Raw genomic sequence first — 26,342 nt, forward strand, 5'->3', positions numbered from 1 at the left:
TTTTTTTTTCTTTTTTTTGCTGAGTGCAACACGGGGCTGGTGAAACTAAGTTGACGCAAGCTTTCTAAAGTGGATGCTTTCAAGTGTAATTTAAGGCCTCTTTTTCACAGGTGCCCGATTTCTCACTGGAAGATGCAAGATGCACATGCAAGGCAGGACAGGGAGGACGCTGTAAACACATTGCTGCTGTGGTGCAATATGTGAACAATAAAGAGCACAGTTCAAGGACAAATGACCCAAGGAAGTGGGGCAAGCCATCGGTAAAAAGCCTTAGTATTTATCAAAAGGGAGCCTGCCTTGAAAGCTTCTATGGGAAGCAAGTGGAAGACGTGGTTGCACTGCCTCCAGCAGCCCCTCCTGCCCAAGATGCGACAGCTGTCGCCGCCCTACTCGACGGCCTTTGGGGAGAAAACTGCCCACTTCTCACTGCGATTAGCAATGAGCTCCGTCCTCAAGTTTTACCAGAAGCAGCTGATGAAGCAACCGAGAACTTGGAACCAGTTGTAGAGGGAAACATGCGCACCTCAGCACTTTTCCGGTCAAGTGAAAACTGGACACACACAGAAAAAGAAATGGACTTCTATATGTCAAATATTGTAGCCACTCCGGATCAGATACATCAGATAGAAGTAAAGACAAGAGAACCGGGCAGAGATTTCGATTTATGGAGAAGGATGAGAGCCAGTCGGATCTCTGCCAGCAGCCGGCCACACACTATACTAAAATGCAGACGGGATCCCTCCGCCGTTGTTGAAGGGTTTTTGAAGCAGAAAAGATTCTGGTCCCCTGCCACAGCTTATGGAAGTGCCTTGGAGGCTGAGGCGATCAAGTCTTTCGAAAAAGAGATGTGCACCGAAGTCCGCACTTGTGGGCTGTCAGTGATGCTCGAACAGCCGTGGTTGTGCTGCACACCCGACGGCATTGTATGTCAAAGATCAGGGCTGGCACTGCTTGAAGTGAAATGCCCTTACACGTGCAAGGACAAAAATATCATTGAATTCAGTGAACATACAAGTAACGTCGCTTACTTAGTATTTAAGGACTCTAGGCTGGAATTGAAAAGGACACATCAGTATTATACACAAATCCAGATATCTCTTTATGTTCTTGGCATGGAGAAGTGTTTCTTCTATGTTTACTCAAAGAAGCAGCAAATTCTTGTTGAAGTTGAAGTGAATGTGGACTTTCTCGAAGCATCTGTTCCACGGCTGGAAGCATTCTACTTTAAGCATTTCCTTCCGGCAATAACAAGAGCATCAGACCAAAGTGAGCAATAAGAAGAAGCGAGAAGCATTAAATTTTATTCCTCAGGGTCAAAAAACATATGTTCATTAATGCATTGTCTCACTTACAACACAATTGTTACAAAGTATAACTAAAAAATCATACTTAATGCTGCATGCATATTGTGACAAAGTGATAGCAGTGGTGAAATCAAAGTGCGTTTAGCTCAAGGGCAGTCTTTTGCTTTGATAATTGGCTTCTGCAGATTCGCAAGCACCCCGCACATGTCTATTATTTTTTCTACATGAGGAACCAGGTCTGAAGACAGTTTTTCAGACAAAATCCTATATATTTTCATCCGCTGGATGGACCTTTCCACATGTATTCGGGCACTTGCAACATTATATGTTGTGTTCACTTCTCGAGTAAACGGTTGGTTAGGACGGGCAAAAACTGGCATTTGAAGTTTTATGCCATGCTCTGCCAGCTTGGTTCTGACCTGAGGAAACCCTTTATCTGCGAGCACAAGATCCCCAGCTTTCAAAAGGTGCAAAATTCCACAGTCTGCAGTAATAAATGAATCTGTGGAACGGCCACCATAAGGTCTGGAAATGAAGCTTATGATGCCGCTAGGCATGATGCCTACTACAAACTTTATAGTAAAGCATCCTTTATAATTTGAGAACATGAGAACACGTTCATGCACACTGTTTGGTGTAGCACAGGCGACCTCTGTGCAGTCAATTATAACTTGGCAGTCCACGTAATGCGGCTTAAAGCTTTCTGGCATCATTATTTGGTTAGTTGATCGTGATGGCCAATATATAAGGGGCCTCAATTTTTCGTGTAAAACATTCAGCACTGAGAAAAAATGCCTGGAACAGGTAGACCTGTGTACCCCAAACAGTACTGCTAGAGAACAGTATGACAGGTTCAGTTTTATCTTCATCAAAAACAACAAGAGTTTGTTTGAAGCACTGACCACCTCTTCAGCTTTCTGTGCTTTAAAAGAATCAACAATGATTGCACGTAGCTTTTCGAAGACTGGGACTGAGACACCAGCAATCGATTTCAGAATGTCTGTAGCCTTGTCTTGGCTGCAAGCTGCAAGTGTCTGATATCCTTGGAAATTTGGAGTGTTTGTTGATACCACCACATTCATCGGGTCACACGCAGTGTCTTTCAGCTCTTTTGTTGTGCCCCATGCAGCATCCTTGGTGCTTTTCTTCATAGGAAGCACGGCCTAATGAATATTGAAACCACTTGTTAATGTTCACAACTCTTCAAAAACAAGATAAAGCTAGCTACTTATTTCTAGCATGCTAAATTTTGAAAATATGATATTTTCACTGAAAGTAGTAAATTCCATTTAGGGAATGTACAAATCACACACAAAGAATGCAGAATTTCTTCAAGAATAGCATAAAAAATATCAGAACCATGGGAAATAGTCACCCTTAATTTTAAATTGTGTATGTGACACAGTATTTTCCCCTGAAATTATATGCATTAAATCTGTGTCTAGTACACAATAGAAATATATAATCACACAATGTGAAACAATGATAAGAAACGAGTCACTTACTTGCGTCTCAGCATTGCAGCCTTGCATGCAACAAAAGAACAGGTTTGGCATGTCAAGTTCTGTTTTCCACGGACAAGGGTCAGTTTGCGTTCCAACCTGCACAATGAACAAACGAGGTGTGGAAACCCTAACATTTTCTACTTCTGTAATGAGCCACTAAAATGCAAGTGAATCACAGCAATGTGATTACCTATGCCACCATGTGGCACTACAGCTATGATGCAGTACAACAAAATGCAAAAAACAAATGTCACAGACCCATATTTGTTGACATTTCAAAATAACCATTGATCAATATTAGCCATGAAGCAACTATACATACACTTGTCTTTTCTGGCTCTGTGTTGTAGTCAGCCACAACATCTTCAAGGGGTGCGATGTCTGAAGGAACACTGCTCTCCTGCTGACGTGCACGTAACCTGCAATCATAACAAGATATATCTCAAAATGCATTGCTCATACTGGCCTCATCAGTTCAGATACATATATTTATGCACAATATGTGAGCTGCTCTTCTGAACACACACATTTAGCCTATTTTATCCTCTGCCTTTGCTTGCATGATGCACAATAAGGTCGCTCGGCTGAATACCAACCACAGTGAAATTAAGCTTCTGTTTCCCTATCATGTAGTCAAAAGGTTTGTTAGATGGTAACAAAAAGAAGAGTATGAAATGAATACAAAAGGCAGGAGTAGTTTGCCATCTTGCATGCGCAGAAATAGTCTCTAATGATCTAATATGTTCTCTTTTGAAATTCGATGGCAGTGCGCCTAAAGCTCTACATAGGCTTGTCACCAAACTGCTTTCGTTACATTAAGCAAAGAGCAAAAGTGAGCTAACAGTGTCATCACACGATACTTAAGGCCTTGTTAGAACCCATTTCGCACAATTACTCCTGCCTACCAGGTCTTAATACAAATAAGAGAAACAAACAGAGCTTTAAGAGCAACCATCCTGCTGTTGCTTTGCCTCAGTTGTCTCATGTCAGCCAGTAGAAAACACCTACCGTCAACTTTAATTTTATCTTTGATACCTTTCGGAACTGCCAGGCTTGGTGCATTTGTACACAGTTGGAAATATGCTGGGAACGTATGCAGGACTTCTGGGATCATTTGATCTTTCGCCGTTCAGAAAGTGCTTGCTGCAGATCCTGCTGTTTTTCGTAGGCTCCCAGGGGCTCCCATCCTCTCTAAATGATCGATTAGATTACAGAAAGGTGCATGAATTAAGAAATTTAAAAGGGTACTTATTAACAGTGCAAAAGCAAATGCCAAGCATGATACTAAATATTACCTTTGAAGGGTGCGCTACATTGAAATCATTTTCAAAGTGTAGATAGTTTATGTGGTTTAATGTCCCAAAGAACTTGGGCTAGCCCGACTTCTTTGGGACATTAAACCACATAAACTATCTCCACTTTGAAAATGATTTCAATGTAGCGCACCCTTCAAAGGTAATATTTAGTATCATGCTTGACATTTGCTTTTGAGGGACTCTGTAGTGCAGCGCTCTGGATAATTTCGACCAGTTGAGGTTCTTTAACGTGCACTAACATTGCATGTAGAGTACACGAGCCTCTTAGCATTTCGTCTACGTCGAAATGTGATCATCGCCACGGCTGCAATCGAATCCACGTCATTCGGGCCAGCAGCCGGGCATCGTAATCACATGAGGCACCGTGGGGCTTTCAAAGTAGAGTTGCCGCCACAACGAATCAACATGAACATAATTCGCCCATTTCATATGCAAAATAAAAATAAAATCGGCACGCGGTAGCCCCTCTAAAAATTGGAAGAAAAAAAATGAAGGTATCAGAAACGTTTACAACTTCACCGTGACCGCAACGCATAACACAGCCGGGGAAAGAAAATATGTTTAAACTGAATGCAGCAGTGTTTCGAAGGTGAGGCGATTTAGATTACCGCGAATTGTTATGCTACAGCACCCAAAACGAAGCTGGACGCGTTGTCAAAAACCTTTAATGATCAGATGCAGAAGGCTAGAACGGCATGCGGATAGCTGAGGTGAGCGTTCACCGAATATTTATGTTGTTGAACAGGTATCAAATTCCGTGCCATCGATAGGCAGAGCAGAAACTTATTCCGTGTAAGGCATGGGTGATCGCGTGATGCTTTTTGAAGGCGCAGAATTTTTTTTTTTCTTTTTCACAAGAGGCATTTTGTTAAAAGCTTTCTAACGCAACGAGCAATTCACAGCTTCGCTCTGCGTTTTCTGGCTTGGTGTTTCGCGATTTAAACAGGGGAGCATTCACTGAAGGTGTAGTGACAAGCAGAAAGGACCGAAAGCATAGTAATCGCTACAACACTGCAGTAAACAAAGCGCGATTGCTTACCTTCTGCGTCGAACAGCCGCGATCCACCGACGCCGTCGTTCTTGCTCGTGAGGCAGCACTGGAAACTTATAGAAACGCGTTCCTGGCGAGTTTTTATATGTGTTCGAACAGCCAACTACGCAGCAGTTGTTTCTGGACATTGCTGAGGGTTGAAAGCAGCGTGAAATCGGCTAAATCACGATCAACGACGCTAAAGCCGCGTTCAGACTACGTGCGCAACGCACGTATCGTTCGTAAGGATCGTAAGCGTAAGCGCAAAAAACGTAACGTGTCTGTTCAGACTGCTGTCGTATTGAGCGTAAAATGCGCAACGTACGCAGCCAGCGTGGGCGTAAATGTCGGAGGACCCGCGACTTTTACGACTAGTACAGATACGTCTGTTACGCGCGACCAATGCGCACAGCCGTTTCGGTTTTCCCTTTCCGGTCACGGGGCTTCCGGTCCTCCCAGATTTCGCGCGCAAACCACTAGTAGGCGACATCATCCAACACTCCTACTCTGCTGCAGTGTCTCGGCTCGCCGTTGTTATTGGTGTTGTGTCGGTGATTGTGTCTGTGTCGGTGATTGTGTCTGTCCGCAGCTTGATCATGTGCAGTGCGGAATCTTCGCTGTGGAATTAGCAGCCTCTCATAAAAAAAGTTCGGCAGAGGCCGGCTCTCTACTACGAGTAGCTGAAATCGCACAGAGAGAAGTGCAAAACGATGCCTGGCTGCAAATTGCCAGTGCGCTGAGTCAAAGTAGTAAGTGGTTTATCAATCCGTTTTTTCATGTGCGAACAAGCTCTCAACAAGCAAATGCTTTCTCTAGTTTAGTAAAGTGAGGTTATGGAGGCGGGGGATGCCTGCTTCATCCCCGTGCATTCTCGCAGCCCATCGACTCCGTTTTCAAGTGAGGAAACAGTTGGCTAGCAGCGAAAGGCCGATGCGGGGCGACGTTGCGGTCGGGCCGCAGAACGGAGCTGGTGCGGACTCGTCGAAGTTTGAAAGACGCTCACCGTAAAAGAGAAAAAGAAAAAAGCATTTTCTGAGGGGGGACGAGGTTCCGCGGACGTTTCCGTGTCTGCCGCGCGCCCCGGCTCATTGTTTGGAGTCAGTAGTACGGCCTTTGAGTCACCGTCCCGGCCCGTCTCCAAGATCGCTCCGGGGCACTGGTAAAATCGCAAGCAGGGATGCAGGCGGACCGTACGCCTGGTTTGGTGCGAGAGAGTGCGATCACGGGACACCGAGCAGGAGTGCGCGATACGTCGACAATGAGAACGGGCGCGTGAAGAAATGTGCGAAGGAGTGAGCGGTGCGTCAGCACGGTGAGCGGATGTTTGAAAACTGTGTGCGAACGTGCGTGTGTGAAACGAAGTGTATTTATAATCGAGTTGTTAATTGTTAATATACCCCTTGTTCTTTTTCGTATTTTATTTGTGTGTCCAGTCTTTTCTTTCACATCTCATTTTGAGCTTAAAGAGCCCAGACCTCCACTTGCTAATCGGCGCCATGTTGAGAGCGCTGATTGGCCGGTCGTAAAGAGCGCATCTTACCGAACGGCCCAGTGTGAACATGCGCGGTCGCAAGCTACGTAAACGGGAGTTCCAGCCACTATGCGCACTGCGATAAATACGATACGACGGATGCGCACGTAGTCTGAACGCGGCTTAACACGACCGCGCGCGCATAGACTCGGACGGGAGCAACGCCTGACCGAGCCCACCGAGCCCGCCTACGCTTTGGGGCTTTGGCGACAGGCGGCGCTATCGGCGTTTTGCGCATCGCCTATTCATTTCTTCTGTAGCTACGGCGGCGTTGTCGGCAAACAAAAAGTTGCTCAGGTCGACGTCGTCGGGGACACCACCTTTGCTGCGTAGCTCATCCCACGCTCCGGCCACATCGAATGAAGCTGAAATCTCTTCTTCCTCGTCGTCGGCACCAGCCTGCGCATTTTTTGTAATCCCCGCCTTCATAAAGCGCTTCTTAATAACTTCTGCCCTGACTTCTTGTCAGGAGGCAGCAAGCATTTCAACTGACTGATAAATATCGATCTTAGCCCCCATTCCAGACGGATGTTCAGAAAAAGCTTCTGTATTAGTCGGCGCCGGTAACAGCATTTAAAACTGTTGATTATTCCTTTGTCCAGCGGCTGTATTAGTGATGTGCAATTAGCCAGGAAGTAGTGCAGTTCGATGTGAGACAGCTACAGGCCTTCAACATGGTGCGCAGCGCAATTTTCTAGAAGTAGGCAAACTTGACGGCCTTGTCGCTTGACATCCTGGTTGAAGTCTTTCAGCCATTCCGAAAATATTGCCCAAGTGATCCACGCCTTAGTGTTCGGCGTGTATTTTACAGACATACGCTTCGTCCCCTTAAAGTACCTGGGACGAGCACTTTTTCCCATAACTAGCAGGACTCGCGTGTCAGTGCCGTCGAGGTTGGTGCACAGTAGAACTTTTACGCGGAGTTTGCTCTCCTTTCCGCCGCGGCAGTCATCTCCTTTAAGTGCTAGCGTGTGGCCCGGAAGCATCTGATAAAAAGAGAGCCATCTCGTCGGCATTATAGATTTCAGCCACTTCGAAGTGACTCAGTATTCCAGGAAGCGTGTCAGCCGCCCACGAAGCAGCAGCATCGCTGTCTGCAGAGGCAGATTCTCTGCAGATAACTTTCCCGATGACATTGCATCGGCTCTTGAAACCTTGTAGCCATCCGTTGCTTGCCTTGCAGTCATCATGGCCCAAGATGCACGCAAAATCCTTCACCTTCTGTTGTAATATCGCTCCGCTTATGGGCATATTCCTGGCTCGCGTGTCCAAAAACCATGTGAACACTGCCTTGTCCACATCTTCATACGTTGACAGTTTCAATCTTTTCTTAGCGTTTGTTCCCGACTCCACTGCACTTCTAATCTTCTATTCCGCACTCAAAATTGTTGACAGGGTGCTCGCTGGGATGTTGAAACGAGCGGCGACGTCCTTTTTCTTCTCGGCCGCTGAAACCGCATTTAAAATGCCAAGTTTGTCTTGTAATGACAAAACTTTTAAAATAGCAAATTTGTCTTGAAATGACAAAACTTTTCGTTTTCTAGCCGTTGAACTCATCACAAAGAACTGGCACCGCAGATACAAGCGGAGCCCCACGAATACAGGCAAAAAGGCTGGCCTAGCACTTCCAAAACACGAAGGGCGAACCAACACCGCAAATCCGCACACACACAAGACGCAGAACAACAAACAAGATGGCGAATGCACAACGTGCGCAAAAATTGTATGTGCTACACGCACGTACAGTACCTACAAAGAAATCAACTGCAGCCACTAATGCCACTTGGTGTTGCACTACACTACCAATGCCTGAGGAGGCTGCTGTGTTAGCTACGGAGCGGCGCTAGAAGGTAATACTATCATCATCGTCAATTTTGCTTGATTTCTGCGATTACAGGCGTTCACATAGCTGCTGGCTTCTTAGAGTTCTAATATATTCACTAAATTAATGCATTTTGGCCAAATTTTCAGTAAAAGCTAAAAAACTAAAAACTGACCAGCTTCGCGAGTTCATTACATCAAGGTTGACCGCCGCAACGCCTTCATTACATAGGGGTCGAAAATACATTGGCTTCAATGGGTGTGGCATTGGGGAATTTAAAAACTTCATTAAATTCAGGAATTCATTACATACAGGTTCGTTACATCCAGGTTCAACTGTATTAGTGCCTCTGTCATTGTTTTAGTGTGTCCATGGTTGTTCAGCATCTGGCAGTCCATGTCAGCTATGCATCAGTCAGCGGTTGGACAACCTTCACATAGTATTTATTTTATTGCATCAGTTCTAGAAATGATCTCACCTCAGTTTTCAAATTCAGTGGCCCCAAGTCTCTTATGACACTGTCTGTCATGGATCTGTGGTAGCTCTGTCTCTCGAAATGACTTACCCAAGAAGTTGACAGAATCAGATGCGAAAAGGCACTTTTTGAAGTCCACTCATAGGTTTAGCTCTCTAAGCATCTTCAGAACATTATTCACACTTTCGATGTGCTGTTCGATGTTGTTCGTGAAATTACAGATGACATCAGTAAACGTCAAGTTCTTCTTGTTTCTTCAAATCTTCCGCACCTCTCCAAGGTGCTCCTCAATTCGGCAGGCGACGTGCAGTTCTCACACTTGCACAATGAGACGTAGGACACCGAACTTGCAGTAACAAAATGAAAATTAACTTTATATGACAAGAATACGAAGCACAGGGTACAGAAAACGTATTTACACGAGGCAGAGAGACGACACACGTTACAAAAGACTGGGCGAAAGACTAACTGCAAAGTGAGTGCATCGCTCTTTTTACGACTTCTCAGTCGGGGCCTGCCTGCTACGCTGTCTTCTCTGAGCGAGAATCAAACCAAACTCAGAACCAGAGCCGTCGATGGCTGCGCGGCGCGCTCTTAAATAGCCAGCGCAGAAGCTTCTAGGCGCGGAGGAGGAACGGAAAACAGCTTAGCGCTGCCAAAGCTATGCCTCCCCCCCTCGGCCCTCCGGAGAGGTCTCGAATTTACTCGAACATGGTCAGCACACGCGAAGCGAGGAGGAGCGCCGGGACCGTGCGGGAGAATGCACGCGTGGCTCCGCCTATGACGACGAGGGCGAGGAGGTGCAGCGCGGTGGCAGAGATTACGTAAGCGGTCGCGTCGCGTTCTCGAAGCTTGTAGAACATTCCTTCGCCGTTTTCTGCGGCGTGTGCGCTGAAACATTAATGAAAGGGCCACCGTGGCCTAACAACATCCATGTAAACAATGATGTGACCTTTGTCACTGGCTTAGCCCTTTGTTCATTATGCGCTGCATGGTCGAGGGTGCCGTGCACAGTTCTAAACGTATTCTTGTTGGTTCACAATGAATATCTTCTGTCACAAATGCTGCTTTCTCCCGGTCTTCCTCCCACAGAGGTAAATTCAGGAAAGTCTTTTTGACGTCATCTTCGAGAAATACAGTAAACCCTCGTTAACTCGAAGTTGTAAAATCCAGGAAAAATTTCGAGATAAGCGGAGTTTCGAGTTAAACAAAATGCCAAAAATTTCTGGCGACAATCCCTGGCGATCAGCCATGCGATGCTGCCGCCAATGCCTGTCGTTGCCACTGGTGCATACCGCACAGAGCGACGGAACTCTCTGACAGAGGCGCGTATTGAGTTTTGCTTTGTTACCGCCGCCTCGTCGTTCGGTCAGGGGGAGTACAATTACGCTATATTCCATTTTTAACCCTAGACAGCATGACGTACGGTAAAACAGTGATGAATTTTTTTGTTACACATCACGTGTAAAAACAAAAAAGGGTCACAGTACAGTGGTGCACTTCTACACTGCGACACAAGCAGCGACTTCCTCTTGCTCCTTTCGAAAGTTAACAATATCTAGCCAGCTACACTAGCCTTTTTTTTTTCCTTTACTACCCTAGTAAGCTTTTTCCTAATTGTCTTGATGCACTCATATATGCACAGATCAAATGAAGTGAGCATCTGCAGGTTCTTCGCTCCAACCGGACTAGAAAAACCAGCTTCGAAAAAAAAAAACAAATTCCAGGACGGAAAATGGGTAGCCCAAAGCCTTCTGCGATTGGCTGCCTAGCAAGCTGCTTCTGGGTGATACACGAAATTTTCTACAAACCCAGAATCTGAGCGTGACAGCGACGAGCGAAAATGCTTTGGCGGTCCTCGGCCCGTCACGTCCGTTCACACTCCACTGCACCAAGGGAGCTTTTGTAATAAACGGAAAAGAATTCAAAGGAAAAACTCAACTTTATAATTTTTGAAGGAAGAACTGGGTAATGCTTGCCCGCTTTGCGTTGGCATTTGGCCCAACAAAAGCCTCCTCGAGCTGCTAAACGCGTCGCATGAGCCGTTGGTCGCCGCCACTACATTCAACTTTGTTGCGGACACCACATACACAACAAAAATTAGTCAACGCTTCGTGCACATGGCGTGACGAAACACAACCACACAATCGCTAAATCGCTCTTGCCGGTATGCACGTACGGAGGGCAGCTGACCGAACCACAGCCAATAAGACTCATCAGCCCTGCGTGCGATTGGCGCTCACGTGACTGCTGCCAAGGTGAAAAATGGCTGAGTTCACAGGAATTTTGTATTTGCTCTTTGGACGTGACTGCGTTCGGCACTTAGTATAAGAATAAAGCGCTCGCTCGGAGCCCCTATCACCTTTTCCGGTCAAAATTTCGAGATATCCGCATTACGCCCGAAAAATGCTTCGAGATAAACAGGAGCTAATACATAGCATATATGGGAGGGGAAAGCGCGGCGCGGAGAATTTTCAACATAACTGATTTTTCGAGATATGCGAGTTCGTGTTAACGAGGGTTTACTGTACCATGATCCTGAAGCTTTACCTACTGCTGTATCCATATTTGGCATCGGGTATGCTTATTTTATGGTTTTTGCATTTAGGAAACAATATTCAGCATAAAGTTTCTTCAGTGTGGACTCGTGATGAGGTTGCTCCACATCAATAATGGGTGATGCATTTAAACACACCAGTAGGCGAGCCTGGATTTATAAATGGCTTCATAATGTGACTTTGTTACAGGAAAGCTTGATCGGCAAGTAAGAGGGGTTCCACTGTCACTGCTGCCACTTTTCCTTCAGCTTGTAACAGAGGACTGACCAGTACACCTGTAAGGCCAGAGGTTTCAGGTACACCGGTGTTGTGGTTTCTTCCGGGAGAGCTGACGTTTGTATACAGAAATCTGTAGTTGTGGTTGGCGATAGCCAAAAGAATGGTACTGTATCATCCTTTACAGTTAATTTGATCCGCGTTGTGCTCCTCTGGTGGGCACTGTGACAGTTCTCGAGGATTCCATGCCTCGCGGAAAGCCGGTCACAGTAGTAAACTGACGTAGGTGCTCTGCCAACTCACTTCGCTTGGGAAATCTAATCAATCCTTTGCCTAGCTAACGCACAACAATGGCACAAAACTCCGGAAATATAGTGTTGATAGTCGACCGACCTAGGTCAAAAGCGTTGGCGATTGTTCGTTCTTCTGCAGAGGGTGTGAGACTGTACAAGCTTACAGCCACACGCTTATTCAGGGGGATTGCTCTTGGTATGGGTGTGTCTTGCCACTGCATACACTCACACAAACTCGGGAGGTGCCAGAAAGCATTGCGGGTCACTCTGAAATGCACCCTTAACTCACTGACCGTGTGGCACCATAGTGTCGTACCAAGACTGTCCTCGCGGATAAGCCCACAATAGCTGTTCGGTGGAACAGAGCCGCGCATCTATGCCATGATGCGATGACACCATCTTCCAGCGTGTTCACGCGCCTTTTTTGCTGCGTCAATTTCTTCAAGTAAGTGCAACTGCTGGATACAACGCTGGCGAAGCGCCACTTGCTGCATGGTGAACATAGCCCAAAAATCATCCTCATGACGTCCAGTTTCTGCAAAACCACACTGTGCCATATATTCTTACGCAGCTGCTCGCTGAGAAGTGCAGTTGTGCGGTCTCACCAATTTGGTAAACACCAGCGCGCTCTGCAATTCTTGCTGAGGCGCACTTTGCTCACTGTGCTGTTGCCGCAGAACCACAATGGTAATATCGCAATATCACATTACTCTAAAACAAGTGCACTTCTCACCACCTGTTCGGCCTACACCATGGCCTACATGAACAAACTGTATGTAGAGTCTAGAAGGTTTTCTTAGTGTCGTGACTGGGCTGCCGAAGCTGAAATATTTTGCTATGCGCAAGGCAGGTGGCGCTACCGCCCGCTGGCATGCGACAAGCGCCCCAAGCCCCCACGTCTTCTCTCTTGATCGTGTATGGTCTGCTATCACTGCTTTGAAAAGGCATTAGAATGCTCGACAGTGTAAATTCGGTCATAGGCTCTCTTCTCATGCAAGTTTGATACAGTAATACCGACAGCGTGCTGCGGCAAGAGCAAATGAAGCGTCACGGCAGGCACTGCCTATTGCGCTGTAAAGAAGTGTAAAAACACATCTTTCACACGATACCGAAATGAGAAAAGGAAATGGGACAAATTGCTGTGGAACATCCTTATGACAAAGGTTTCATGCAACGATGCACTAACTAATCTCTTTCTGTGAGCTCTGTGCGAAATGCGAGGCTACTGGCATCGCCTCATTTTTAGCAACTTTTTCTTTTCTCACTGCGCAGCGTGCTCTTTGTTTACTGCCTTCACAAAGGAATGCATTCTAGTCGAAGCGTAACACCTGATGATTTCTGTAGTAGTTTGACGTCCATGCGACTTGCAGCACACACCTTGAGGCTCACGTCCCTGAAGAAAATGCAGGAAGCTAATCGTACTCGCTGCATGTAGCTTGTTGTAGCTTAAAAAGACTGTAAATGCGTTCTCAATCTTTTCTATGAGCTGTTCAATTGGCCTTGGCGGGTAAACTAAGCCTCCATGGTTAAAATTTCGTGTAAGTGAGGCATTGTTGTTCGACTCAGCTTGCAGAGTCAAAGTGCTGAAACATGGTGCACATTCATGGCAAGGAAACTTCTTAAAGATTTTTTGTACAACATGCCCAGCTATATAAAAATTTAGTCGGCTGTCATTTCCTTTCTCTACACAGCTGTCATCATTCAGGCTGCTGTGCTCTTCGAGCACCTCTGCAGCAGAAGCCAGGTTTCCACCATCCAGTAATTTATCAACAAATTTAGTTATTCAAGCATTTTTCTTCTTTAGGGACATGAGGAGGTTGCAAGAGGGCAGTCACTACTTCTGCAGATGCGTTTCCTCCTTTTGGCGGCTTTGCGAGATTGTAGAAAGCCAGGTTGTTGATAGTTATCAAAAACTGCCCTACAGTCGGATGGTCATTGCAGCCGAAGCACTGTCGCACAATCCCAAACACATTCTCCATCCTGGCTTGACTTGGGTGTTTGCGGTCAACAAGTACTTGTGTTGCAGGGATGTGGGGAGATATTTCATAAGCGACAGTGTGCTTTGTAGCGTTGTACCCATTCCAAGGGCAGTTCCTGGACTTAAAAAGCCACCACAATGTTGTTCAGCATATTGCTGCCATTCTCTGAGAAAAGCAATGAGCTCGCTTAGAAACTCAGCACTTCTTGATTCAGCACGAAGGCCCTTTGTTGGGATTCTAGGTGACATTATAAAAATTAGTCTTGCTATTAGCTTTGCAAACCATTCTGTCGGTTCTATGTTTGGGACGTTATTCTTTTCCAAATGGTCTCAGTATAAGAAAATACCTTCAGTACCTCCTGACTGAAGAGCTGGAATGCGAGGTTAACTCGCGTTTTTTCGAATGCATTTGGGTGCACGTGTGCTGGCGTGATATGTGGCATCACCTTCAATGCCACATATTCGTTGTCCATATTCCAGGCTTCCTCGATTACTTGAACATGAGCATGCCCACCTGGAATTTATATGCCTTTTCCAACAAAAGCATTTTGAACACGCTTGACCAGCCGGGGGACTTTACACTTGATTTGTGTGGATGAAGCTGTACAGATGAGGGAGCAGTATGAGTAATTCGTGAGCTAAACAGGAATAAAACTTCTAAGCCAGGGGTTCTCGAACTGTTTTGCTTAGAGGAACCCCAAAAGCCTTCAATAAGTTTCAGGGAACTCCCCCCCCCCCCCTCGTTTTCACTCAGCAATGTTGTCGAGTGCATTTTTGCAAAGAGAGAGAGTTGCAAAGGTTAAATGTTTATTGCACAGATTAATACAAATACTAATGTGATGGGTGGTACTGCTTCCCTTTTAACAGCAAGTCAAAGCGGGGCTCAGTAGCACTCAGAGCCAGTCTCATATCAGTTGCCGGGTCAAGACGGCTCCTGTGCTTGTTTTTCAGATAAGCGAAGGCTGAAAATGCCTGTTCACATGCATATGTAGTGGCAAAGGGAAGCAAAATGTCCACTGCCCTTTCAAAGAGGCATGGAAACAGTGGAGCAGTCCCCATCCAAAATGTCACTAAACCTTCACCATTAAATTTCTCTTTGAGAGCAGTGCTTGCCCTGAGCTCTAGAAATTCATTCTCAATTTCAACACTGTCAGTATTGAAAATTGTCACATCAACATGAAAAGGAGATACCAGCCATTTGACTTTCAACTTCTGGGAAGTACCCAGCTAGGTGAGCCCTGAGAGCGCTCAAGTGTGCTGTGAACACAGACATATCAGCAGATGAGACTTCACAGCCACTAAGCCTTTTGAACGGACTAAAGTCACCTCTGCTCACGCGGCTCATCCAGCCCTGCAGTTTGCTGCAAAATCCTTTGATTTGCTCAGAAGCACTAACTAAGGTGGTTTGTTGGCCTTGCAAGCTCTGGTTCAATGTGTTGAGATGCTCGAACATGTCTGCAAGATAGGCCAACCTTGCCATAAAAGAGCTCTGCATGAATGGCTCAACTAGTGCATTTTCTGAGAGAAATGTGGCCAGCTCACCTCGCAGGTCGAATACTCGGCTCAACACATTGCCACGCGACAGCCAACGCACTTCTGTGTGTAGTAGCAGGTGTTCATGAACTGCTCCCATTTCATTACAAAGTGCCTTGAAAAGACGAATGGCTTTCGGCTTTGCTTTGATGCAGTTCATATTCACAACATGGCTCATGACAGCCATGAGATCGGGGCTCAGTTCCTTCGAGGCAAGGGCTTCTTTGTGAATCATACAGTGTGTGAAAACAGTGTTGGCATTTACTTGCTTAATTAAAGCTATTAGCCCTTTCACGTGCCCCATCATCGACTTCGCACCATCCGTGCGCACGGCTATGCATTTGCCCCATAGGAGCCCCGTTTTACCAAAAAATTTGTTTAGCGCGTCAAATAAGTCCTTTCTCGTGGTAGTTGTCTTCAATTCAAGGCAACACAGAAACTCCTGCACAATGGCGCCGTTGGAAATAAACCTTGAAAATGCCACAAGCTGCGGGTGCCCAGAAACGTCGCAACTCTTGTCCACGGCGATTGCAAATTTTGAAGAGCTTTTGACACTATTACTTGCTCTTCCACATCCGACACCATTTCGCGGATCCTCCGGCCAACGGTGTCGTTTGAGCATGGAATTTGCGCTACTTTTTTCGATTGTTCTTCTCCAAGCACAGTCTTCACTACATCCTGAATACAAGGCATGATGAGGTCTTCGCCGATAGTGTGCGGTTTCAGTTGCTTGGCGATTCTGTAGCTGAGGAGGTACGACGTTTTGTTTTGCCGAGAGATGGTGCCGATTTCTGCAACAAGATACGCTAATGTCAGAAACGCAACTTCTCTATCGTAGTTAACAAATTTTTTTTACCTGGTGGTGAGAGTCCAGTTTTTGCGCATCGAGAAGTAGCTTTTTTCTTTCGAAATACTCGACTGGCCTGTCCTTGAAGGCCGGGTGCTTTGTAGCCAGGTGACGCGACAGCTTGGCCGGATTCATCGAGCTGTTAGCCAAAACCTCGCAGCATATCACACATTGCGGATTTCCTCCACTTTGTGTAAAGCCATATGCAAGATAGCTGCTATCGTACAATCTCCCTTTTGCTTTCTGGCTCATGATGCTAGGGCAAAAGTACTGCGTGTTGAGATCCACCGATCTACCGACTACCTCGGCGACATACGAGCTTCTTTTTGCTTGTCTAGGCTTGGCTTGGCTTCGCGACGGCGGCATGGGTAGTGCCATCTGGCGACGACAAACAGAAGTGCTTGTAAAAACTAATGGCCTCCGAGATTACGTCCGCGCGCGTGTTTCAAAAACACACGCAGACGTGATCTCGGAGGCCACAGAAAACGGGTAGGCACGTGAATTCGATCGTATGCAAAAAGACCCGCTGTCGACGCCTGCTAACGTGGGCGTGACACGCAAGATTGTTTTTTTGAGGCTACGAAGAATAAAAATGAGCTTTAACGAACCAAGCGCTGTTTGGTTCGCGCGCGTACACTAAAAATGAACCTGAAACGGGGATCGGCCGGTGAGGGTTCTCGCGGAACACAAGAAGACAGCCCGCGGAACACAGGGGTTCCGCGGAACCTAGTTTGAGAACCCCTGTTCTAAGCCATTTTAATGCAACAATTAACCTACTTTTGATGCCGAAGCGCTTCCGCAGGCACATGTACCAGGGAACTCCATCACTTGTCCAAAAATCAATGAAAAGGCCCGATTTTTCAGCGAGTATTGTGGTTTCAATAAGTATTTTTGCAAGGATTGGTGCCTTCACATTGCCTTTGGCAGCAAATACCTCAAGAATTTGCGTCCATTTTTCTGCAAAGACAGCACATAGTATTGTGAAAATGGTTTGCATCAGAGGCATGGTGTCAATTAAAAATATTAATTGCAAAAAACATTGGCTTCATTCCCAAAAATTTAACTCCTGAACATACACACACTAACTTTTGTATAAGAATACCTTAATTGAATATCACTCCTTGGAATGGCTGAAACATTATCACAAGGCCATGATCACTTGGCACGGTCTTGCTGCTGTCATCGCTGAATGGGTTGAGATCAACAAAACCACTTAGTTCACTAGAGCCCACGACGTTAATGTTCTCCAAAAGCTTCCTCTCGTTGAACACAAGACCTCCGTGGTGACTAACTTAATCCATTTCACTTGTCTTCTTTTCAGGTGCTGAGAATACGCTGTCATTAAATCCAAATCCACTCTTAAATCCCTTCAAATATTTGTCCAGATATGACTTTCTTGGAAGGGCTATAATCTCATGCCGCCTGATTCGCTCATAAAGGTGCGGGCTCCTCATCCACATGAAGATACATTCCAACACTCAAATTTGATTAAAACGCATGCCCTGGGTTGATTTTTTGAAAGTAGCCTCGAAACATGCCTTCACAGCAAGGTGTAGCTTTGGAGGAAGGCCTCCAATATTTTTCTGCCAGCACAGTAGTTAAAATGGACTATGTTAATGCCCGGAGGTTTTCTACAGCCTTGTTGACCTTAGACAGTTCTTTCTTTGCCCGAAATAACAGAAGGGATTTTCGCTTCCTTGCATACCTTTGCTTAAAAGTCCCTACTCGCTTCTTACGCTGCCGGCTTAACTGGTTCAAGATGAGCTTTCTTGAGTACTATTTGCATTGTAGACAAGTATCGCCGTCGGATGTCGCCACCATGCAGCTTTTCAATAAGTACGCTTTTCCATACTTGGTATGGTGGCCAGGTGAGAGAGGCTCAATCTCACAGCCAGGATAAATTAGCATTTTATCTGCCTTCACCAATGGTGCAAGGGTATCCTTTTAACACTGCACGTGAAACTCTGACTTTGATGCTTCTGCAATGCAATGAAGACGTACCCTGCTGCTTTGGCGCAAGCCTAAAACGTTACATGCTTGATATTGCGCACGTCACTTGCTTCCAAGCTGATGTGCCACCTGAAGCAGAGCGCTGCAGGATCGTTCGAAAAAAAATCTTGCAACAAGATGATGAGGGCGAGACAGTGTCACCAAATGGATGCGGCGTGCGCGATTGCTATTCATTCGGTTACCTGAAGCCACGTTCTTTGATGATGGCAGACAGTTGTTCGCTAGGTTCCTTTGCTTCCTTTTTTGAGGGACAGGCCTTTTCATGTATGACGAAGCATCAGGAAATATCGTCGGGGTGGTATCTTCGGTGAGCGCTGGCCACACGCGATCAATTTCCACAGCCTTCCCGTTTATGACATGCTTGAGCATCCTTTGAACATAGCGTTCGTCGAAATGCCTCGAGCACACAACACAGGTTTCATTGAGAGGCTTGTAATCTGCTTTGTTTTGAGCCCATTCTTGCAACTGATGAGAGTTGGACAGGGCGCGAAACAAGGACACTTTTTCTTTTGATAACTTGTAGCCACGTTTGCAGAGCAGCACAAAACACATCTGACATTTTTTTGTCAGTATTATGACATGGGCTGCACAGACATCACATTTTTCAGCACAGCGTGGCATCAGGAGTCGCACAGATAAACCACGCACAATCTCCACCCGCGCGCACTTGCCAAATAGCTGGGCGAGCGGCACGGCAAAACCGCTTGCCTGATTGCTGCAGCACCACATACACCGTGCATCTAAACTGGTTTCACAGGGGCCTCTTGAAACGCCGGCCAGTCACGAAAATATGACTGTGAAGCCTACAATGACCAGCGCTGAAAGATTGCTTTTATATTTCATGCTAAAGTTGGGAATATCATGTTTGTTACATTTAAGACGTAACAAATCTACTTATTAAAGCATTTTTGTCAAACCTGCTGCTGATTGCTCTTATTATTCTATATTTATAAGTTTGAAAACTTGAGAAAGAAGTGCGAATATGTCAAAACGTGATTGTACAGTGAAACCTCGTTATAACGAACAGTTAAAAAATCGGAAAATAGTTCACTCTATCCATAATTTGTAATATAAAATTTCATAGAAAATCCATGCAAGAGCAGCAAAATTCAATCAGAGAAGGCACAGCAACTCGGGGGTGCCTTCTTGGGTCACATCCGTTTAGAATTGCGTTATCGCGGCCTGCTTTTTTGTGTTGATCGCGTTCCGTATCACGCCTTGTTCCACAGTTTGCAAATGCTCAACAAGGGCAAACCCACTGCTCTCAATAGCACTGTAGTGGTGGCGCAGTAAATCCAATGCAGCAAGCGCTTCTTGTGAAGTCGGAATGTTCTCATCGTTTGCACGGTCAGCCTGAGCTTCGTCTGCGGGATGTTCAGAAACTTCCACAGCGATTTCGGTGTCCGTCAGTACAGCCGTGGTCGCCGCGATGTCATCGCCGCCTACAAAGTCCTCTGTTGCGGGCATGTCACCTCATCGAGCTCGCGGAGCTCTGCTTCTGCTTCGTCCCCATCGTCACTTGATGCGCGGGCCTCTGCTGGAACAAAAGCTGCATGCCGAAAGCAGTTGGCAATCGTTTCGCCTTTCACGCTGTCCCATGCCGCCTTAATGCACCCAGCAAGTCGATCTTCAAGTCCTGCTTCATAAGAAGCTTCACGAGAAGAGTGTCAATCAGTCTCCTCTTTTAAACTGCCTTTATTTTGTGCTTGGTCTTTAACGTCAGTTCTGCTCTTTTTTTCACGTTCACCGGCATCACAGCACTACGCACACCTGCGCACCACACTTGACACGACGACCGACGCAGCCTGCGCCGAACGCTACGACGGCCACGCCGCTGCTAACACTAAAACCAAAATCGCGAATGGCGCAAAAACCAAAAGAGCAAGTTGTTTCCATCCTCCATGCACAAAAGGCAAAAAACAACATTCGATCGTGCCACTGCCGGCGCTGTCGGCGATTGCGAGATGCAAACAAGATCTTATGGCCTCCGAGAAAGTGCGGGGGCCTTAAAAAATTGGCTGTAGCTTTGCTCAGCTATGCCAGAATATATGTAGCGAGAGGTACAGGTTCCACTCAGTCTAATCATGTGATCGGTTACACGGCAGGCCTTCACGTCATCCTCCATCACCACATCGCCTTCTGTCCTGATGCCGTCTCTTGGCAGGCTCTCCTCTCTCTGCTCCGACATCTCTGCCACTTGCTTGACCTTGCGCTGTTCATTCTTCCTGTTCACGGCGGCCAGCCGCCAGGCCGCAACCTCGGGGTCAGATCAGTTGAGATTCTCCAGTCTCCAGCACCGCTCGGCAATGGCCCAACTCTCCTTCATGTCAAGTGGTTATACCCTGTGGCTGTATCACCCGTCAATTATACGGCGACGCAGCCTTCTTGCACACGCGGGCCGTGCATGCGCACAGCTGGCGAGGCGGCGGTGCGCATAGTGACATCACTCGGCTCCTCGCGCATGCGGAGAACTGCACCTGTTGGAGGTACGTGAAATTGTGAAACTGCGGCCATTGTAGCTCTAACTACAAAATTCGAGGTTTTGCTCAGACTCATGCTGTATAGTACACAGTGGAAATGGCAACACACATTCTTCAATAGGGGTCCTTGCTCCGGCAGTCTGTTACACAGCAGCACAAGCGGAAGATCTTGTTTTCAGACCAGCCTTTTCAGTGTGGACATGTAGTTCTCAAATGGGAAGGCGTTCCGCGAATTCAGTGGATCTAGGTGCTCAACATCGAATGAGAGATGGCATAGTCCATGCACATTGCAGGGAAGCATACTCCTTTCCATATTAGTAAAGTCTCAAAAGAAAGGTTTAAAGGCTGCCCTACCTACTGTATTTCACTCTGTTGCATTTGGCATTGAAAGTATGGATATAGTCACATGCAAGGCTAGAAAATTTTTATATATCTGTGATGGAAGAAGTGACAGCAGCAGTACAGGTCACCCATACAGCACAAAGAATCTAATCTTGGCTGCCTTCCATTTGTCTAGATCTAGATCTGCAAGACTACATCACTCTTGGTTAAATTTACAAGGAAAAAAACCTTGAGGTTTCTGTCTGAGAGTTCTGTGCAGACTTTGCTGCCTAACCTTGTAGGTTTGGGGCCACAAAACCACCAAACTAGCAACTTTTGCTCCATGCCAAGGCATACAAGACGCGCATCATGCAGAGGCACATCCCTTGCAATATGTATTGGTACTGCCTCTATGGTACTATTACTAGTACTGCATTGTTTGTGCATCCTGTGCCTAAAGCAGTGCACTGCTTAATGACTGGACAGCAGATTCTGCCTTGAATGTACACACCCTTTGCAGTGCACTTAGTGCAACTTTAATAGCCCGCATGGCTTTTGACGCACAAAAAGGATGCCTTTGTTGGCACATCACAAACTATAGCTTTTAGCTTTATAGGAATTCTTACACTTTCTACAGCTGTACCTCTAGCTATAAGTACATTCAACTCCAACAAAGTTGTGCAAGAACTCTAGGCATCTTTTGGCTTGCAGTCGCAGATGAAAACAGTAGGGACAAATGATGCCGCATGTTTGAGATTGCTGACAGGGCCAAAAATAGTCCAGAACTGGCTTGTTGACCTTGTTAAGCCTAGATATTTATTTTCCACCACAGTCGCACGGTCCTTCACTGTACCCTACCGCAGCGACACCAATATTTTGCTGTGGAAGGGCACTGGAGTTAGCAGATTTCTTGGGAGCGAGTACAGTAGCTCCATCCTTGTGAGGGAGCAGTAGCGGTGTCGTCTAACGACTGGGAGGGGTCCCCTTTGTTTGGAGAGCATAATCGGCGCTTGAGAAAGCGTCGACAATGAGAGCGGTTGGAATTGCTGGTGGGACGGGGCCCTGAGCGGGTAGCAGAGGGGGGAAGGTCGCCTCTTGAATTATGGATGGGGCTTGAGCAGGTGGGGCTTGAAGAGTGAAAACGTAGTCGTCGCTTCAATATTGGAGCATGGTCTCGTTCAAAGCACCTTGGGGGGGCTGATGCAAGGAAGGGGGCTTCGTCGCTAGGACTCTTTTGAATGACTGGGGCAGGGATGAGAAAGAGAACGCTGCTCTTCTCGCCTTTTTGGACTGGAATGGTGATGCAAGTCACTGGTGCTTGCTCTTGTGATGGGGCTGGTCGGCCATTGGTAGTGCTGTTGTCGCCCAATGGCCGGTCACGCCGATTTTCGTCTGCAGCCAGTAGGTTCTGACTCTGGGGTGATGAAACGTCTTGTGTTGGTGGGTGGTTGATTACTGCGATTAAGCGACGTGCGCCATCCTGAGATGCGAGGGAAAGGTTGGCCTGATTCAGGACCTGTTGCAGCATGCAGGGGCAAGCAACGCTGCCAGCGCGGCGATGCTGGCGGCCGGCAAGCCGGGCACGGAGTTCAGGGGAATGTTCCCCATGCTTGGTGATGCTAGACGTGAGAGGCGTGTCTAGGTGTCGTAGAAGTAGAGCGGTGACAGTTCAAGCAATGCGGGATCCATGGCAGGAAAGGTGAACACTCGCACAACACTACACACACGAGTGCGAGCACCAAGTAATCCACTGCGGGTTCAAAGCACAGAATGACGAACTGGACATGCGCAGACAGGAGTGCCAGGACAGAGAATCCACAGGGGGTTCACAGCACAGAACGACGAACTAGACACACGGGGCAAGCGCTCAGAGGACACAGGCGCAGCACTGGGACGGGCATAATAGAAGGGGCGCACAGCGAGAATGGGCCGAGGATGTCGCTCACATAACAACAAAGAGAAGGTGGAACGCGGGGTGTCACGAATGACAAGTCTGCTTGCCTGATCAGCAAATAATCAGGAGTAAGAGGCCAGCTGGCCCACTTACCAGATCATGCGACATAATCCAGTGCCGGCGGGAAGCAGGAGGTGATCCAATTAGGACGAGAAAGCACGTGCTGCAGACGGGCAACTGACGACCCGTCTCCTGGGCAGGAGCACGCCGACGTGTATCCACTTTCGCGGAGCGCTGAAAGACAACTGAGAAGTAAAGAGGACGGGGCCTCGGAAGCGCAGACCTATGGGAGGTGGTAAGCGGCAGGCGAATGAGGTGCGCACGAGGAGAGAGTGGTAGCATGCGGAGAGGAGGGAGCCCGAGCAGACGCATCCGACTGCTCTGAGAGCTGGACGAAGAATGACCATGATCTGACGCAGTGCTTTTCTTTGGTGTAATGCCCTTTGAAGGAGAGCTAAGCTTGTGCAGCTTTAATTTGACCATATCCTGGAGCTTTTCGTGTGTTGCTCACCATTCTTTCTTCCCTGCCTTCATGGTATCCTGAACATGCAGCAAGTATGAGTGTTGGCTCTGCAACAACATTGCCAGTGGCGCAAGTCCTTATATGTGTATGCAGACTTACTAGTTTGTAAATATGCGAGAAGCTTATGATGGTAGGGTGGTGTTCATCATCTGCAAAGCTCCAAGCGACCCCAAAAAATCTCTGGAGGTTAAACAAAACATGATGTGAAGTCAGTTTCACCCGAATATTTCCAAACATTTGCCCATCTGTCACGGCAGGTATGTAGCCTTTCATAAATTTTCCACACTTCTTACTTCTGTGGTTTAGTTTTCAGGGGGGAAGCATACTGCGCTACGTTGGAATGCAGATCGATGATCAGGTCTAGGACAGATGCCAGCATCACCTGAAGAGACTTCATAGTCACTCGTGGTGCAAACATGACATTTCTTTTCTCGATGTGGTTCTCCTTTGTTGCATTTACGAGCCCAAGAAATTCTTTAATGACTTTGAAGGTGAACCAGCAGATAACATTCGTTAGTATACCCCAGAAATTATAAATTATAAGGTTAACTTTTACATACCTCAAGTTTCTTTCTATGAACTTTGGACCTCATACCATGGCAAGAGATTGCTCACCAATACATACGTAAACTGAGCTGTTCCATCACAATTTTCCAGCCTTGTTTGTTGAAGTCTTTTGCAGTGCTAAGGCTGAAAAGCTACTAATTATGAAACATGTTTTGATAGGTTATGCACATGCGGGAAAGAATTTGGACTGAGTGCAAAAATATTTGTCCACACCTGCCTACACAGTTAGTCTCACATTCATTTTCTTCAAATTATCGTGGTTCACATGCTCCTTCGTCAGTTTCGATACCACATGAAGCCGCTGCTCTCTCAACTTCTTGCAGTACACGGTAAAATCGAGCTTGACTTCGTGCTTTCCAATGTGTAAGTAAAAAAAAAAAAAAGATTAACAGTAGGGACTAATAGGTGCAAAGTAAAACCTTAGTGTATGCTATTTTAAGATAGCACAACTCACGATGCCATAATTGTGCCAATGCCAGAGAAGATTTCTTACACACCTAATGATGTGAGGCACATCACAAAGGAGCAAACTCTTGTCTGGAATGCAGGGGTGGTAGGTTAAGTTCCGTGTGATGCTGAATGTCATCAACATGGCCTTGTCAGTGCTAGCTTCGTCACTGATGACAACTGTGGCCTTTTATTTCTAAAGCTGTATGACTAAGTGACCATATTTCTCAGACCTAAAAGTGGGACATGGCAGAACGATGTGGGGGGGGGGGGGGTGAGGGGAGGGTCTGAATTGCAAGGCATCTGGTTTAGACGTGCTCTTTATTTATCCTATATATGCCATGAATTGCTTTTCTTCATTCAGCTTTGCCTAGCCGGCACATCTAATACTTCTGGCTTGAATGAATATTCTCCAGCAACCCTTCATTTTTGCAGGCATGCACGTGGTACTGTTCACACAGCATGTGCACATTTACTTCAACACTTTCCTGTCCACGAAAAAGGAGGGTTTCCGGGTGGTGTAATTTTTTTTTCTTTACAAAACTTGCTTGGTACAGGAGTGTGTCTAGTATCAAATTGTAGAGGAGGAATTCTTCTTAATGGGGGGTATTGGTGACAATCAACATATTTATTGAATAAGTGATGAAAAAAAAACTATCCGCAACAAATTGTTAAATAATACAAACATACAAAAGCATCATAGTTTCTTGGTACAATAAAACAAAAATTTCAAAATATATGTTCTTTACAACAGGGACCACTGCAACATTGCAGTAAATTCTAGGTTTCTGTGTACAGTATTCGCTGAGCTAGGAAAAAAACAGTAGTCGAGGTCGATTCCTGGCTGTTCACTAGCAGAAAACACGACTCCCTGTGCTGCCAGCAGCGAGTAATACTCCCCAAAAGACATTGTCACCCTGCAGATAACAGTTGTGACCTTCAGAACAGTGATCTCTTCGATCAGCTCGCAGCAAAAGCAGAAATTTTTCAAGAGCGAACACGAAACTTATCGAGGCTTGGCTGTCAACGTTTCGGGTCGGTTTGGCATAGTTTCACTGCCAGTGCTAAAGTCTGAAGAGGTGAATTTGTCTTTCGAGTCATCACTGCTGCTGTTTGCATCCAAAAACGAGCTCTCCGATGCGTCAACTTCTGTGGAACCCTGCCATTTTCGAGCAGCAGGAGCACGCATGACGTCAACGCCATGATGTAAACAAGGAGCGCCAATCGCCTGACATTAGAGACCATCTGGACGGGCACGGCACGACAAAAATAAATCGAAAGCAAAACTGGAAGAAGGGTTCCTCTATTTCGTATTGAAAGATGCCACTTGTCAAGGAGTGCTTCGAAAGCAGGAAATTTCGTATCGTGAAACCGTCGATAGCGGGCTGTCGATTAGAATAGGCGCGGGCAGGAAAGTGTTCAGCATCAACATAGTTAAGTGTTGTCACTTGAAGCTGTGTCTTCTCTGCAAACCATGGTGGAAGAACAAGTTAGGTGGCCAGACAGCTGTGCAGGCGGCAAAAAGTTGTGCATACATTGCGTTGTCCTCGACAGATGGTGCTACACGCAAAGGGGCTCAGTTTTGATATGTGGATGTTAAATGAAAGCAGATATAGATGCAAAAAAATTGAT

The 26,342-nt window shown here is 46.4% G+C and overlaps 2 protein-coding genes and 2 pseudogenes across 4 annotated transcripts in view; 1 reads left to right on the forward strand and 3 right to left on the reverse strand.

Moving 5' to 3' along the window:
• The window catches only part of LOC146174789 (putative methyltransferase-like protein 15 homolog), a 148,974-nt gene that overhangs the window by 67,824 nt on the left and 54,808 nt on the right, over positions 1-26,342 (forward strand). The gene's annotated exons all lie outside the window — the stretch shown is intronic.
• On the reverse strand, positions 1,693-5,306 carry LOC146174790 (uncharacterized). Its single transcript, XM_084585451.1, has 6 exons — positions 5,165-5,306; positions 3,845-4,000; positions 3,132-3,228; positions 2,810-2,905; positions 1,871-2,467; positions 1,693-1,740 (listed from the first exon to the last, which is right to left on the reverse strand). The coding sequence occupies exons 1-6, from the start codon at positions 5,302-5,304 to the stop codon at positions 1,693-1,695; spliced, it is 1,134 nt and encodes a 377-aa protein (XP_084441577.1). The 5' UTR covers positions 5,305-5,306.
• LOC146174791 (uncharacterized) lies at positions 13,273-17,216 on the reverse strand (annotated as a pseudogene).
• LOC146174792 (uncharacterized) lies at positions 17,512-20,606 on the reverse strand (annotated as a pseudogene).

This window comes from Amblyomma maculatum, chromosome 11 (assembly GCF_055883805.1).
Source record: "Amblyomma maculatum isolate TAMU_Amacu chromosome 11, ASM5588380v1, whole genome shotgun sequence".
NCBI lineage: Eukaryota > Metazoa > Arthropoda > Arachnida > Ixodida > Ixodidae > Amblyomma > Amblyomma maculatum.